Here is an 18,074-nt window from a genome sequence, read left to right as displayed (position 1 = left end):
TAAACATCCTCAGTAAGGTGTTACTGCTGCTGATGGCTACAGCTTCAAGAGTGCTCAGCATTTCTCAGTAGCGAGTCGATCAGACCTGCAATGCCCATGGCATAGAAATAGTCTCTTTGCAGTCAGTGGGATTTCAGGTATGACTAAAAATACACATTAACAGTCTATTTTCTGAGTTCTTGAGGGTTAAAATCCTAAATCCTAAAATGCTAGCTTTTAATCTCTAATTAGAGCTGAAATACACAGGTACACTTTTGTCACAGTTCTAAAAGGTAGAATGTGATGCTTTTAAATTTGTTACAATTTTCATGACTGAAAAATGGCTACCAATTCAGAATTCATCATATCTTGAAATTTCTTCAGCCCCAGCACAGCTGTTCTGAAATAAGAGGCAAAAAAATTGTACAGCTGTTCTACTCTTTCCAGCACCCTGCTGAGAGGAGTTGCTGCCTGGTTTGTTTCTTGACTGTTTTGAATTATTGCCCTGGGGCGTGCATCATGGCTGAGAGAATGTCACAAACTTTGTACTTTTTAAGGGATACATCCACCTACACAGCCATTTAGAAGAATGCAGTCATGTACACTTAAGTCTATTTATGGATAATTTCATGCATTAATTGAACTTAAGCTCATTTCTCAGCATATAATGTCATCTGATGCTCAGAGCAGTGTAGTGCTTGATTTTGTGCCTTTTAGTTAACAAACAGATTTGATTTCATTCTCCTTCTGTGGAGATTTCTGATGAAGGCAGGCATGCTCAGAAGAAACATACTGAGTTTGGACAGCATATCACCCATAACAATTGTCTGTGATCCACATCTGCCTGGAACATCTGTGCATCCCTGAAAATTACTCTCACATGGCCATGAACTCACAAGCTCAGCATAAAAACCAATCAGAAACATTATCACCATAGACCAAGAAAGTACCACATGTCATCCAGTAAGATAAAGATGTGGTTGGTGGTGTTGACTGCAGCCCCTGCTCTCAGATGAAAAATTGGAAGGTGCCTAAAGGTGTCTTCTTTGTTTCCTTGGCAAAATACTGAGAATCTTCTTAGTCTACTGCTACCCAGCTCAGAAGGACAAACTGCTTCACGATGCCTCTTCTCCCCCAAAATAGAAAACAGAGGACCAGGGATTCTGCACTGTGTTGAACCTCAGCTTAACTCCTGTTGTTCAATAGAATTCATCCAACTAAGAACAATTAACACTCCTTTTTCTGTGCCTACCTTCGAAAAAAATCAGAGCCTGGCCAATCTGATCATTGTTTCCCTGTGCCATGACTCAGATATTACAGATATCATGTGCACACAGAGAGAAATTCTAATATGTGGCACAGTAAGGTATGAAGCAGACTTCTCAGAAGCCTTCTGCTTACTCTTGTGCTGCTTAAATTTTTTTCGAATGTATTATGTAATGAGTGAGTAACTGGTATATTTTGCTCCACTCTCAAAGATGGAAATAGCAGAAAAGCTGGCATGAATAGTACTTATTTTACAATATGTCATAATATGCCATAATATAATACGTATTAATAAACATATGATAATTATAGGCCTGAACTGCTGTAATTATAGCTAATGTCATAAATTTTATGTATGTATGTATGTATGAATGTATGTATGTATGTCTGTATGTATGTATGTATGTATGTATAAGAAAGGATTTTTTAATAAAGACATAGTATTTTTATATAAATGATAACCCTTTTTTATAGTAGTATCCACTGATAATTTTGCTTTCTAAGAAAATCACAAGGCAATTTTGTAATACTCGAAAATGTTTCAGTGAGTGCAAGTTAAAACATATGGATTTGACAGCTGAGTTTATATGATAAAGTGTGATCCATCAGAAAACAGTAGGTGGGACAATTTTTGTAGTTGCTACTTTATCCACCCGTTAATTTTAGGTTTTGTAGTCTTAGTCAATAAATTAACTGAACTGAAATTCACTGAACTGAGTCAGAATGGTCTTATGACATTGATTCATAGTAGTATGAGCTTGCAATATATTCAGCTCAGAAGAACATCAGGAACAGTAAGAAACCTTCCCCTAATTAGAAAGTTTAAAACTTCATCACTTTTCTTGGTAAAGATAAATCTTCAACATGTTGTGCTTTCTTTTTTTTTTTTTTTTTTAATGGGTCAGCTTTACTGTTTGTGTTTCAGTAACTAGGTAAGAGAAAAAAACCAACAGTAGTCTGGGAGCCAAACTAGGGAGTTTTTATTCTTAGTCTTTCCCCTCTGTATTTTGGGAAACTGCAAATTACAAAGCTGGCTCTGATGAGGAATAAAATATAAATGACATGTTCATGATTACCAAAGGGAAGAAAATTTCCCTGAAAAGTCATGAAGGGCAGTGCAGGTGGGCTTTGGAAAGTCCATTGCCTGGGAACTATAGAGGCTAATTTTGGCTGGATGTGTCCCAAAGAAAGCAGCTGCTAAGTGTGACATGAAGACATTCCAACAGCAATACTGCCACTGGAAATGTCAAAAGGAGGTCTTACCAAGGCAGAACCAATATCCTTTAGATTCTTAAAAATATACACCAAAATGCAGCCTTTTGTGCTTAAAATTGTACGTATGACTACTGAAATAGTAAGGCCTCTGTTCATTAAATAAATATGGCCCATTCATGCAGGCTTTCATACTGTAGCCTAGTATGAAAGGTTTTATATGGCCATTTTAGTCTAATATCACTAGGCACATATAATTTGAGCATTCTGAGTGTGTGCAAAGGAGTGCATGTTGCTTCCTGGCCTGGACCAGTTGGGTGCACAATAACATGTCAAGCATCACTAGAAAGGTGGTTTTACCCAATTTCACTTTGCAGGCTCCAGTTTAATCCATGGCTTTTATAACAGAGGTTACTGATTAGTTACCAAAGGGTTTTAAAAAATACAAAAATAATTATTGAATGCTATTAATTTACATAACAGTTTCATTCCCAGAGGAATGGCTTTCAGATACAACAAAGCATTACAGTGATTCTAAAAAAAACAAAAGGCAAAATACATTAACTTCTTTTGAAAAGTAGGAAAATCAACCTCATTAGAACTGTTTGGCACGTTACAATCCTGGTATTAGCACCTCTTGTGCATCTGGAAAGAATAAGTATATCCCACTTCTGTCTTCATTTGTTCAGTTAAAAAAATTATCACCTTTAATCCCCTTTTGATAAAAGAAGTGCCTCTTTTGTCTAATCCTAGTCTTAGCCCATACCTCCTGAGTTTGGAGGCAGAGAATTGCAGTACACTATGGCAGGTGGTGTCTCACTGCTGCCTCATTCAAGCTCTTCAGTATTGCCCTCTCTCCTTTGGAATTGCTGCTGGATGTGTTTTAGGATGATCACATTCATTTTTCTCACAAATTTTAGGTGAGTTATTTCACTTTTTGACAAGCCCACTGCTGTCCTGTGCTCTGTGACTGCACCCAGCTCTTTCTCCTGCTGTGCCTTTCTAGCTGGTTTAAGGCAGAAATTCCTATTAGCCTTCATAAAATACTGTTGCATTGCATCCCATCTCTGTTACTCCATCACTAAAGTCAGGCTTGTCTTCCTGTTCAATATTCTGCTTTTCCTTGGTCTTATGAAAGATTTCTAACCTTCTGGCATTAATTAATTTCACTAGCAAACCCATGCCTTTTGTGCCAAAGCTTGCTAAAGTTTTGCTAAATCCCTTGAGTTCGTTACAAAACACCTTCCAGTAAAAATACAATCTAAAAGTGCGAGTCATATCTCACTTAGCAAATGGCAACTCTAGGACTGTGATGCTACAGTCCAGCAGACGGTGGTTTGCGTGCTTGTCCTAGAAAATACAAAAAACATATGTATTTTCTTTTGTGCAGTGCTTTTCCTCAAAAAAGTACATTTTCTAAAAAGTTATTCAGTAATTAGGCTGTCTCTTTCACAAGAAACATAGCTGTCATACTTTGTCCATGCTGCTGTCCCAAGTTGTGCTAAGAAAAGATTTGCTTCTCTCCTCCCAAATCTAATGGAAAGTGGCTCATGGCTACATTACTCAGTGATATCATCCCTTGGACTAAGCTGGCCATGCCCTTTTCCTAAATTCAAGTTTCCTGAGTGAGCTTTATGTAGAAATCCCTATTCCTGAAACACAATTACTTTGTTTTTACCTTGCATGAGAAGATTGACAAGAAGCAGCTTGACAAGAAGACAAAGTCATGACACGGGCTGTGAGCTGTGGGACTGGAGTTTGTGACATGAAGGCATTCTGTAGTCCAAGACCTCCTCAGATAATTTCATAAGCAACTTCAGCATTTTGATTTGGACCATGCCCTGTCAGTTATGTCTGGATTTTTCTCTTGAAGGGAATTACTTGACCTGCCTCAAAGACATGTGTGGGAGCAAATTCATGTGCATTATCACCAGTCAGCAGAGCACAGCCTTGAATAAAACCAAGAGCTTGCCAAAGTGACGCATCACCAGAACTGCTTCTCTGCAAAGAGCTAGAGGGCCTGTTTTAGTGTGCACACCTGGATGAATTTCAAGGGACCCACAAGCCAAAGGCTTTACAAATACAAATGAGAAGACTGGCAAGGGTTAGCAACTGACCCTTTATTTCATTCCTTGGATATTGCTTTTTTTCTTTCCCAGGAAATGTGCTTTTATTACCATACTGTCAGGTACTGGGCAAGTCCCACACAGTAGGCAGAAAAAGAAGTAGGTAGTCTTGTGAAATGCCATATTTGACTCTTATTATTACATTTCCCACTGGTGTCATCTGCAGTGAGGGCCCTGTTGTGTTTGACACTGTAGAAACATTCAAGAGCAGCCAGTGCAAAACCCAAAGAGCTAACAAAAGGAAGGAAAAATAGAGACCAAGTAATTTTCCTGGTAACAAACACCTGGTCTGTGGGCAGCCAAGAAAAGAAACCCTGTCTTCTGACTCTCACAGCAGAGCTTATTCTAGCTGACTCTGCTTGCTCACTCCAGACTTATCCCCTCTGGAATAAAGCCTCCAGGGACTGGGTAGGAACCAGCCCAGGGATTTCATGCAAAGGAGCAGGTTGACGGCCCTGCAGGAAGTCTGTCATGGAAGAAAAATTCTGTGCAGAGCTTCAAAGCTGTTATAGAAGAGAAACATGGCTCCATCTCTTTGCAGGCAAATAAGGAACAGGATAGGGAATAGGATAGCTTCAGCTTTTCCATCCTACAAAAGCACTGGAAATGAGTAAATTTGCTGTGGGAATATTAATACAAGGTGTTGAGGATGTTTAACAATTTCTAAAATAAATGGCTGTTTGAGCAGGGTAGATATTAATACCAATTGTGTCATGTTCACTTCCTAAATTTCAAAAACCCCAGAAAAGAAGTCAAGACCCTACAGGACATGCTGCCCAGTGTTGGAAGACTCAACACAAAGTTTTCCAGCATGACATCTGAATTCAAAAGATAGCAGTGAGAGCCTTTCAGAGAACTGTGCCACCTTTTTTTCATTTATATTCTGGCAGATCACTTGATGGTTTTACTGACTCACTTGTCTGACATGCAAGTAAGTCATAAGAGTGTCATTTTTAGTATAAATAGCTATTAGGGCTCATCTGACAAATGAGACTTGCCTAACGACGTTTCATTTCCTGAAATGCAACAATGTGTAATGCTTTATAAGTTACACATGTCAGGACTGACTTGTAAAGGGCTTACTTCTGGCTTGCTGGGAGAAGTTATCCTGCCTACTTGTCAGTGGCTCTTCTCAAAAAGTTCCCAAGCCCCTGGATTGCCAGGGACATGTCTGTGTGAAGAGCTCTGAACCCTGAATTGGGTTTGCCTGAACAACTGCAAAGGAAAGACAAGAACATGCCCTTATTCCTGTGAAAGAAGTTCTGTTTCAGGCTGCTCAAACCACAAAACCACCCAGTTTATTGTGTCTTTGGATTTACCGGCAGGGATCTATTTGTTTAAGCAATTTCCATTCTGCATCAGTTGAAATGATTCATATTCAACAAGACCTGCTGCTTGGGCTAGCCCAGTTTGCAGGGACTGAAGTGGGCATATTTAAATATGGATGATCTGCATTTACATGAGATTTATCAGAAATTTGACAGTCACCCAAACTGGACTGACTCTTTAGTCCAAATGCTCCTCTTTGCCCACAGAAGAGCTATAGCCCAGGGAGCAAGCAGTATAAAATGCTCATACTGACTCAGTGATGTGCCTCTGCCATAGCAGGAGAAACTCCCACTGGTTTCCAGGCTATGATTTGGCTATAAAAATAATAATAAAGACAAAATAATCAATAGTGACAGATATATTTACTAGGAGTGGGATTGTAATTACTCACTAAAACCATAAATAGCCATCAGAAGTGAACAAATCACAGACTTGTGCAAAACCTGGAGAATGGATCTAGCAGTGAAAAAGTGCTTACATGTCTGCTAGAGCTCCTGGTCAATTTTAAATCTAAGTGGTGAAAGGAAGGCTGAAGCATGTCAGAAAATCTGTAACACTGTAATGGCTTCAATCACATCATTTGTTTGTGTTTACTTCCACTGCCAATGTCTAATCCATTTTTCCTCAGGGGAAAGATTGGGATACCTTCCAGGCACCAAATAAATAAACCAAACCTCATTCTTCTTGAAATCAGGAACTTTTATCATGTTCCCTTCTATTTGTCTCCTTTCTGATGTACACAGTCCAAGAGGATACAGGAGAGTTTTCGACTGGAGCTCTGTGATCTGCATTGGATGCCTGTCAGCTGCTGGGAGGATTCCAAGGTTTTAGATTCAGCTCATAAATTCCTGAAAGTTTCTGGGCCTGCCATATGTGGGGAGGTCACCTATCATTCAAAGATGTGGAGCTTCATCAAGATAAATACACATGGTGTGCCCAGCAAAGAGTCCTTTCTTTCAGAAATAATTTTCCATACTTTTCTAACTTGTGGGCATGATGTGAAGCCTGCTTTCCCTTCTCTGGGTTACATCAGCTGATGTGCAGAGGTTTTTCTGTACCAGCTATCCTTTATTCCTGCTGTCATGTTTCCAGTTATCAAGTAAATGCCCAAAGTATTGAATTGGTAAATTTTAAAAAATAAATAACTAATTTAGTAAAATAATTGGAGTCTCTTGTTAATAGATTTTCTATTACTTTAGTCATTCTTGAGCCCTTTTTTGAGGCCCTTTTAGTATTTTTCCCAAGACACTGTAACAATACATGTAATATTCCAAAGGAGGCTATAACAGTGACCTACGTGTATATATCTTTTTCATATTTTTCATGCCATTCCATGAATGCTCTAGCAATTTCTTTGTTTGCTGAACATTTGCTTGTTTGTTTGTTTGTCTGTTTTTTATTACAGCTGCAGTCAGACAGAGGTTTTCTTTGTGCTCTCCATAGCAATGCCCTCATATCTTTCCTGACCTGACAGAGGTAAATCAGACCCTGTAAAGATATTTTCAAGTAGATTGCATGTTCCTCCTGCATGTATTATCATTGAACTCCTTTTGGCATCATTTTACCCTTTCATCTAAATTTCTCTGTAAATCTCTGTATTGGAGCTGAACTTGTTCAACTTAAACAGCTTTGTCCCATTTGCACCCTTTGAGCTCAATAGCTCAGTTCCTTCTCCAGAGCTGCATTAAGTTACAGTTAAAAGAGATTAGCCTTTTCAGGCAGTACACAATTCCTATTTTTCCCCAGAGCCAAAAATACCCAGTTCAACGAACCAAGTAACATACATTCTGGTGCTTGCCCAGCCATGGGTAAAATAGCCCCAGAGTATAAAATTCCAGCTCTGAAGAGCTTTTCTCTCTGGTGAAGCTTTCCAGTGAAGGTCAGACCTGGTGACTGCACAACAATGGTGTGCTGATGTGCCCCCACAAGGTTCTTTCCGACAAATAGTTTAGAAACTTTCATGCTAAGGACAGGTTTACTGGGGGAATGGAGTACAGAAAGTTAGAATGGATGAAAAGTCTTAATTTCCTTCCCATGTTTACGGCGTGTTTTTATCACTGTGTTTTTATCACAATTTTGATATTGAAAATATTCAGTCCACAGCTGATCTATTAATAGTCACAGCTCCAGTGCCTGTAGCAATTAAATGAGGATATCACTGGACTAACTAATGGTATTGCTTAGATAAAAAAAGCCATGATTTCTTCTTCTCCCCATCCTTACTTCCAGAATACAGGTGTTGTATAAAAGACCCCGTGCAACAACCTTGCCATGGACTTCTTACAGTTATATAGTTTTCCTGGCTTGTCAGCCTGCAAGACATCTCAGCAACTGTCTTGGGAAAAATATTTTTGGGGTTTAGATCACTGTCTTTTATCCTGAGACATTTCTGAAATTTTTAAATTTTTTTTTCCTTTTTTTCTTTTTTTTTTTTGTACATAAAAATAAATTTTCAAACAATTTTTTCACCTGGAAAAAATACAATTGGAGAAAATAGTTGCTTTTCCTTGAAATAGTTTCAATGTAATATTTCATTAATAGTAGTAATTTTCTGTCCTTTGGAAATTTTATTGCTAAAAATACAGAAACACCAATGCTTGCTTTAAAAACTGGCAACTGTCACAAAATCTAATAATATGCTAAAGTTTGTAAATTTTTTTTTCATGAAACAAAGCTTAATCCTCATTGAACATTGAAAATAGACTTGATATACTCCTTTTGGGCAATTCCTGTATGGTGCCAGCTTCAGTGACATCAGACATTCCCTCAACACTAGGGAAGACATTCCCTCCATTTACATTCCTGCTTTAAATTAGTCTCCACAGAGGCAACAGTGCTTTGTGCAGGGAAAAGCTCAGCCTAGTGCCACATTGAGTCACCCGAGCTACCTCAAACACATTGAGGGACAACATCACTTCCCTGGTGGGCTTTCCCAACAAACTCTGTAGCACATGTGGGCAATCATCTCTAAGTGCCTCTGTGCCCTTTTGAACATGCCTATTGTCTGCTCAGCCATGCATCAATATCTTAGACAGACACGTGGTTCCCATGAGAAGTTTAGTTTGCTGAACTTCTGAAGGACTGGAGAATAACAGTGGGAGCACTGACACCAACTCCAGCACTGTGTCCTCAGCAAGGAAATGTGTCCTGCAAGGCTCTTTAGGGCTCAGCACCCCACTACAAGCCAGGGGGACAGGAGCCACAGTAATGTAATTCAGTGAGAAAGAAGAAGAAGAAGAAATTGCATCAAATCTGTGAAATCATAATATGAGACTGATGAATACTTGTGCACCTGCAATATTAGCTGTAAAAAACTAATTCTTGGGGGAGAGTGGCCAATTTAGCTGCATGTCATGGTGATTGAATTGCGGCCAGTGTTTTTCAGCAAATCTTAGTCAAGGTGGAAAACTTGCTTGCCAACCATCATTCATAGCTCCCAGAAGGTGTTGTGCTGTTGTCCTTACCCAGCAGAGCCGCTGGCGAGCCATCCTGTGGTGCAGCCAGCAAAAGAACAGTCCAGAACAGCCCTTTTCAGCTCTTCTGCAGTTGCTAGGCGAGCACTCAGGTCAACACAGGCTTTCTCAGCTTCAGCTAAATCCAGACCCTGAGAGTTGTTCTTGGACTCAAGTGCAAACACTTTCCCTGCAACACCAAGAAAGGACATGTCATCCATCATGGAATTGTACTCAATACATATTCAACAGAAATACTGCAAATTATCACCAAATAAAGCCTTCCTGCTTTTACTAAGGTTCTTTTAATGGCCCACCTTTTTTTTTTTTTTTTTTTTTTTTTTTTTTAAGCCTAATTTAATCAGGACTGTAAATATCCTCCTTGTGTTAGCTTTTCTTTTAATTTTGTCCACCATAGGAAAAGCAAGAATGGCACTAGTCATTCCTGACTCAGAGGGGAAGCTTGCCTTGCCTCTGTAGGTCTGTGCTTCAGATCTGGAGAGATAAAGCATGGTACTCTCTCATATGCACATATAAAGTTAAAATCACAAAGAGCAGCTCCTGTAGGCTACTAATGCTGGAATCCATTACTAAACATTTTACAGTTACTCTCTAACAGCTACATCCATAAAGTAAGCACATGCCTGAAAGCCAGTTTTGCAGCCCTGCCTTTCACATCAGAAATAGATTTACACTTACTCTCTAAAATCAAAATTATGTCATTCCATGACATCTGGTGTCTAAATGCAGACTGCTTCATTATCATGTCTTTTTGGAAAGAGAGATAGAGTTTTTATTAATGGAAGGCTTTTTATTTTTTTGAATGAGCATGAGAACATATTTAGCATAACATTTTTTGTGTTGTTTTTATTTTCAGTTCAGTTTATTTTACTTTAATTTATCTAATACCAGGAAAGCTGAAAGGGTGCAAGTTAGAGGTTTTGGCAACTGGGAGCAGGTCAGTTGGGGTTTTGGCAATGAAGTTTGAGAAGTTACTGGGTTATGGAATGAACACATTAGCTGGGTGCTCCAGTAAAAGAAATAAACAATGAGACACTTTGCAGCTGACATTTAATTTGACATAACTATCTTTTTTCCTATGACATCTGAGGGATGTGATAACATCCCCCAGAATTCCTCCTAGATTTCAAAGGTACAGACTATGATTGCTTGCAGTTGCAGGAAGAAATTTTTTAAGCACCACTCATTCAGTAAATGCCTGGAAATTCTTATTTATGTCTTATTTCCAAAGGGGATTCGTGGTAGTGGTTACAGGAATGCATAACTTCCAGCACATACCCAGTGTTTGCTATGTAGTCAGCTTCACACTCACAGGAGATATTGACCAGTATTGGGAATTCTTCAGACTGATTCAGCCTGGTTCTGTACCAGGTGCCACTCTCATCACATACTCTTTCAACAAATTGGTAAATCTGATTCTAATCCTAAATACAGGCAACTTATACAGGGTAGAACTGCCCCCAACAGCTTTCTGTTCTCACCTGTGCACAGCTACACCCACTAGAAGAATCACAGTCCTTACATCAAAAAATGTAGTTTCCCTCAAGCAAGCATATAATTTGTGTTTTCATTAGCTAACAAGGGTAGACATGTCCTAATGAGGACTCCTACCTCAGTGGGAATTCTACATGTGCCCAGCAGGAAGTCATCCTGACTTGGGAAAATGGCAATTCAAATAAGCAGGACAAGCAGCTATGAGAAGGAACAGAAATTCAGAGTACCCAGAGCGATTGTCCTGAGGCAGTTAACAGTAGCTGACCAAGGAATATAGCCAGAAGCACTGGTCAGTGTGATAACCACTAGGTTACATTGTTTTTGGATTCTCCACTGTAACCAAAACCATTAAGTGTAATTAGAACAGGGGGTTTTACACAAAGTAGTGAAAGCAGCAAGCCTCTACATCCCTGAGTACACAAACATCAGGATTCTTTACATGTCCCAAATAATACACATGACACCAATGTGGTTCCTTTTTCCAAAGCCTAGACAGACACAGTGAAATGTGCATGGCCTAGGGAGAGAGACAATATAAACAGAGAGGTGGTTTTGATGGTTTTGAACAGCCATTCTTAAGTGGCAAAACAACTTTTGCTCCTAAAGGAAAACAGGGATTAAGTGTAATGATTTCCAGGTTCTGTCCCAGCTAAAAACTTGTCCACATTCTACATTTAGACTGTCAGGATTGAGGTGCACTGTCAAAGACATATAGGGCAAATTTGCGCAACATCTAAATTAAATCGTGAATGTTATTTTGACATGGCATAACCCTTATTTTCTAGCTATTAGTATTTCACTCAGAAACCTTAAAGAAAGGAATATCATCAAGCTTTGAGTTCCATCTAGATACAATTAGTTAATGATTTAGTTGTTTTACCAGTGAGCAAGAGTTACATTTTTAAAGGAGTTTAGCCTATCCAAGACAGGGGCTGAGACAGCTTCCCTTGACTACTGTTATGCTGTTTCCTAGTACTTAAGATACACTAACTTTTTACTAGAAACTGTGGAGATGCTGTCAACACAGAGTCTTGTCCTTTGAAAAGGTATCTGGGATGATCAAATTACACAAACAAGTGAATTATAAGGTGAGCTAGGAAAGATTTACTGGTTGGGAAGTTACAGTGAATTACTTTATAGGAAATTCTGGTTAGACAGAATTTGGTTAGAAGTGGGTAAAGAAGGCCAATCTGTTTACCAGACCAACCTGTGATTTTTCTTCAAACTTTTAGAAGCTCTCTGGCTATCTGCCCAGTTTTGAAGATGTGCCCTTTGTTTTGTCTAATTTCTTACTTAGAAAATACAATAGCAAGAAAAATTCACTTATCAAATGGTTGACCAATGGAATAGCTGAGTCCTCAATATCATTACTGAGGGGCATTGACAGAGAAAAAATACAGGAGACAGGCTAGCATGGTAATAGGAAAACCACAAAACCACGTGAAAACAGGAAATCCCCTTAAACAAAAAAGACTGCAACACTGAATTCTGCACCTTACAGTGCCATGGCTAACATACTCTAGATATGGATGTATTAAATTTTTCTCACTTTTAATCTCAAAAGTGGTATAATTTTCAGTCTAAGGGAATCTAAGGGTCCTGGATAATTATTTGTAACATTTTTATTGGGCGTACTTGTAATGAAATGTTTCCTAAAAAAGGATTGTCTCTTATACTTGATGACATAGCCGTCATTTTTTTATATTAGGGTGGTTGAAATCAGTCTTATCTCTGAGAGAGTATCAAGATATGTGTTGTCATTCTGTTTTAAATGTGAGACTGTTCTGTATTTCCATAAGACACAGGATGGGGGATCACGTGTACATGAAGAATGTAGTATGCCTTTGGTTGTGGCACCTTTGAGCAGCCACCATGTCTCAGCTCCCTCTCAACTCTGTCACTTCATTTCTGCCCTGTAACATTCGTTTCCCATAACACTTTCACCTCCAAAGGGGGGTGGAAATTTGTTACCAAAATGACACACTTTTCTGAAGTTTTCTTAACAATGCAAGTCCCTTTGGTTTCAAGGTCAAGCTAAAAATCCATGCAAAGTAGTATTTCTCAGGATGCGTACTGAGCATGTTGACTTTAGCAGGTTCAGAGTGAAAAAGATTCTTTTCACAGTGAGATTCTTTTAGATTCCCATTTGAAAAAAGTGATAAAGCTTTTCACTTCAATGATAAGGCATAAATAATAAGACATCATTCTTCCAACCTCTATTTGTCAGTGGGATTCACAGTTCTCATGAAAAATTCATGCTTGAAACAAAAGAGATTTCCTCTTTAATAACTAGCCTATATTAGATTGCTATCTTCTGCCATTATCTGATCACTATTATTACAGAACATTGATTATATTTTGATTTATTGAGAATGTTTTAGTTATTTTTTACAATAGATTAATATAGTTTTTACTTAAGAGTACCCCACTCTATTCTGATTGAAAACATACCCACAGAGACATAGATCTCAGGGCTTCTAGGAATTATTTTTATCACCTTGTTCAATTCCTACATTACCAGACTGTAGATTTCCCCTTGCAATTCCACCATCAAGTCCAAAAACTCATGGTTGAACTAGAGCTTGTCTTTTTAACATGCATCCAGTCACGATTCAATGCCTCCAAGTAATGGAGAATTTACAGCACACTTTATAGTAAACTGTTCCCATGGTTCATTACTCTTACTCCACCTTATTTCCAGCTCCAAATTTTGCCAAACTCAGCTTATAACAACTGATCCTCATAATGCTTTCAAGACTTAAGAGACATCTACAATCAGATATGTGAAAGTGCAAAAAAGGAGTTCTTCAAAAATAAAACCAGTCCAAAAGCTGTTTCTTTATATTTTACAAAAGATCAATGGGTTTAACAGAATTCTATTGGTTATCAAGAAAAGAGTTTGGCTGATTTATTCTTTTACAGAAACAGATACAACAAGAAGTTCTTCTGAGGTGCACAGGCACAGCTCAAAGCCCACCGCAATGAGTTCAAATTTCCCCATGTCTTCAGCAGGATTTGCATCATGCTTGAAGAAGGAACAGAAAACTGCATAGTCAAATATACCTTAAAGTAAGAACATCCCTCAAAAATAATATAAAAGGAAAGGACTTAAAAGGTATGCCCAGTGTGCTGACCTCACAACATGATACTTCCTATTTCAAATAATAAAACTTAATCAGTTTCAACCAAACAAATTTGGTGAAAGATGTGCAAAAGTGGAGTCCAATACATTTTTAACTGAATGTTAAAAATTTCAAATTGAGATGAAGGAGAGCAGAGGAAGGAAAGGTCACTTCTGTACTTCTAGAGAAATTTAATTTTAATTTCTATGGATACGTGAAACAATGTATCTTGATTGTAAGTGTAAAGGTGGAAGATCCAGTAACTCTACAATTGCAGACAGAGATTTGGCTAATTACTAATTCTACTTAGTGTTCACAAATGTGTAGTTTATTTCTGTGAGAAACAACAGTGAATGATGTCTTATTCAATTAAAAAAATATTGCATCATCAGAAAAATAGCAAAATCAAGATGTCTTCTTTGAGTTCCCCATCAGCTAAACCCAGCTTGAGCTTCTGATTTTCCTGGACAATTTAGGATCAAATAGTTGGAATTGTTCATGCATGAATGTGCGTTATTTTGTAAGCAGGAGAATGAAATGTGTAGACAGACGCCTGCTCCAGAAATGTGAGCATTGAGAGACAGCAGAAGAGAAAAAACATATATTTTTTCCTTTACTTTAAAAAAAAATGATGCAAAAGAAGCCAAATTAAATACTTTAGTAGGGGTGCTTTCCTACTTTGGGCGTCATCAGTTTCTAGTTAGAGGCTTGTCTCTCAGATCTTATTTGTGCCCAGCTCCATGGACTCTGGATCCTTTCACCTGCAACCTCTGCAGGCACTATGCATGGACAATGCTGACTACTGGCTTGACCAATAGGACTCTATGTGATCCAAATTCAGCCAACAGAGCAGCTCCAATTTGGCACAATTAGTGAAGCTTTGAAATTAGCACATTTTTCATTTCAGGAGTGTCTCGGTGCGGTGGATGAATTGCCATCACCCTCTCCTGACATGCTCTGTCTGAGAACAAGTACTCTGCAGAAAAATATGGTTCATACATATGGATATTTTAGGAGCCGCGAAAAAACAGAAGAGGGAGGCGAATAAACAGAAGAGGAAGGCAAAAAAACTGGAGGCAACTCCTGTGCAGGATTCAGGAAGTCACATCCTCGTTCTCTCTTTCCAGTGCAAATGGAAAACAATTTAAACCCCCTGAATTTGCAGTGATACAATTGAGAACTGCCACAATAACACATATTATTCTCCAGTAACTGCACTGGCAGTGGCACACCATGGTACCTCAGAGTATGAACAAGCCCTTGGGGAGTCTTCTGTCCATCTGACCTGGACCTGAACAGCTTTGAGCAAGATCATTTCAATTGGGGAAAAAAGCTGCAAAGCGAAACGGAGCTACATTTTATTTCTGCATTTGCCTGGGTATTTCTGCAGCCTATTTGTGCTACAGCAATATGTGCCACGGTAAGTAATGGTCAAGAGAGATCAATTAAGCTCTGAAGTTTTACACCTTCACCAGACCACAACAGCTGTCAGTTTTATTGCCTACTCCCTGTCATGATTTTTGTGAGAGATAATAAAGTGAAAGTCTTCCTTAGGGAAATACATTGCAACCAGTTGCAGAGGTTTGACTGTAACAGGGGCCAGTCTGAATTTCACAGGTTTTTTACAAGACATATTCGAAATCCCTTTAGCAGTTTGCAACACAGTCAGATACCTTCAGTTAAAAACGACAAATACACAAACACGTATGTGTCACTCAGAACATTGGCACTTAAGTGACATTAACATGTATTAGAAACTAGCACCATTATAGTTTCACCCACACCTTTAAAATGAGAAGGTGATTTCTGACTGGATCAGACCAGAATCTGCTATAAAAGAAAGGATTAATCCTAATTCCTACTCTCAGATTTTCTTAAATACATAGTGGTGAATTTTAAAGCTGGTATACAGTGTTTTCTTCTGTTTTAACCCAGATGGCTTATAAGACAGTGCTACAGTTGTGTCCTCAAATATTAATATTAGGATAACCCACTGAAGATCAAGTTAATAGCAGACTTACACATCTTTCACAATGCTACCTAGAATTTAAATAAAATTGCAAACCACATTATTGTAATAATGCTTGACAACTGTAAAGTATTTCAGATATTCTGCCTTTCATACTAAGAATGTTTTACCACACGTGAAGTAAATTTGACAAACTGTTGAATGACAATTAAAATCTGTCATGACCTCTGCCTTAAAATGATCTTCAACTTTTTTCCCTGTCTCTTTTAGAAGATGCTTGTTTAGGAATCAAAAAGTTAATTTCATTAGTTTTATGGAAATAACAAAAATTGGAATGTGCCCCTGAAAGAACAAGGGGATCTTCAGGTGAAGCATTCTTAGCAAGGGAAATTATTATTCCTGCCCTGCGCCCTCAAGTTCTGTGAAGATTCCCTTTTCATGGATAGGCTTTTCCCCTCTCTTCTCATTTCAAAGGCATTTTGCTGAGGAAGGAGTACATCCTAAAAACAGAATCACAGTTTTGCCTATTGCAACATAGTGCAGTTGTCTGATGCATTTCTTTTCCTTTATGCTGAATGAAATGTAACTCTCAAACTTTACAAGAAAGGGCTCTGTTGTATAAATGGAATACATTTATACATTCTACTCAAAGCTGTAGAAACATACAGGCAAGATTAATTTTCTCCCTTTCCTTTGCCATACTTTGTCACCAACTGAAAGAAATTTAAGTTAAACAGGAAAAATACTGTGAGAACAAACAAGAAGAGATTTTTATTGCCCTATAATGTTTAAGTTCTGTTCTCTGGAATAATGCAGGAAACATCAATGGTAAAGGATTAGGGTATTGGAATTAAAAAATCCTGAGATTGGGCATAAATCTATTGCAGCTGTGAAAGTGGAAAAATGTGGACAATTCAGCATTGCTGTCCCAGGAAAACATACAGTTGTTTCAAAAGTAATGATGACCAACTCAGACAAGTTGATCATCATTATCACGAGCTGAATCATTAAAAGGGTGTTAAGCTACTGGAAACTTTCAAGGGATGCAGCTTTTCAGGATCACCATCAGCAAGTAAAAAGTCCCATTTCAGAGTAACTGGTAGCTGGTGCTTCAGCCAAATCCATGTCCTGATCACATCCCTCAGCAGGGAAGTGCAGATGAAGCTCATGTGCAGAAAGGTGGGTGCTCATTTTCAGCGTGTGTGGCACTGAACAGAAGAGGTTATCAAAGTCTTTCACTTCTCAGGTACCTGCCCATATAAAATGACACACCTGAAGTGGGGAGATAGGAAAGTTCTTTGGAGAAAAGGTACTTTGAATTATAAGGAGAGGTCTCCTAAAATATAGCTGAGCCTTCTTAGTCGTGTTCTGGCTTTGCTTCTTTATTCTTATTTCCTCTGGAAAAGTTCACTATCCTGTCATTCTGTTGTAATAAAATAATCTCAGCCTTCTGGGATCTTATTTCCTTTCTCTGCTTAACCCCAAGATATTTGTAAAGTCTCAAAAAGCTCTGAATCAGAAGTTTCCTAATACAAACTGGGGCGTGTATTTAAGCTTCTTATTTAAAAAAAAAAAAAAAAAAAAAAAAAAAAGAAGTTGGTTTGGGTGTTTTTTTTTTTCTTTTTTGCAATAACACATTTCAACGTACAGCCCTCATTCCAGCCATAGCAACCCAGCCCAAACTGAATGGGAGACTCACCATCAGCCTGAACAGAGATGATCTGAAGTAAGAAGAAGAAGAAGACAGATCCCAAGCCCTGGAGAAAGGTGAGAGGGAATCTCTGAGAGCCTGGAGCCATTGCCCTGCTTCCAGAGCCCTCAGCTGCAGGAGGTTGGCTGCCGAGGCTTTTTCTCTCTCCTCCTCTGCACTTTCGTAGCCGGGTCTGCCGTGATGATTCCAAGGAGCGCTTTCCCTCGGCAGGATCCTGCGTGTTGGGTTTGCACTGAAGGCGGGAGGGGTGGAAAAAGAAGGAGGGAGGGAGAGAGGAATCCTTGGCTTGGCTGGTGTGAAGGGGAGGGGAAGGTGGGGGGAGATGTCCAGCCAGCTGGGCTCGGGGAGAGGCTTTACCCAGCCCGGTCTGCAGGGCAGCGCGCACAGAGAGCC

At 38.8% G+C, this 18,074-nt stretch overlaps 1 protein-coding gene across 1 annotated transcript in view; it reads right to left on the bottom strand.

Annotated features, from left to right (window-relative positions):
- SUSD5 (sushi domain containing 5) overlaps positions 1–17,769 on the bottom strand; it is a 38,985-nt gene extending 21,216 nt beyond the window's left edge. Inside the window, exons 1-2 of the mRNA XM_054274289.1 lie at positions 17,670–17,769; positions 9,377–9,554 (exon numbers count right to left, since the gene is read on the bottom strand). Of these exons, the coding sequence (XP_054130264.1) occupies positions 9,377–9,554; positions 17,670–17,769 (278 nt within the window). The remainder of the gene's footprint in view (positions 1–9,376; positions 9,555–17,669) is intronic.
- Between the last annotated feature and the right edge of the window lie 305 nt (positions 17,770–18,074).

Source organism: Melozone crissalis, unplaced genomic scaffold (genome assembly GCF_028551555.1).
Source record: "Melozone crissalis strain CALT ecotype California unplaced genomic scaffold, PUWL_Pcris_2 ptg000016l_1, whole genome shotgun sequence".
Classification (NCBI taxonomy): Eukaryota; Metazoa; Chordata; class Aves; order Passeriformes; family Passerellidae; genus Melozone; species Melozone crissalis.
This window is presented reverse-complemented; position numbering and strand designations above follow the sequence as displayed.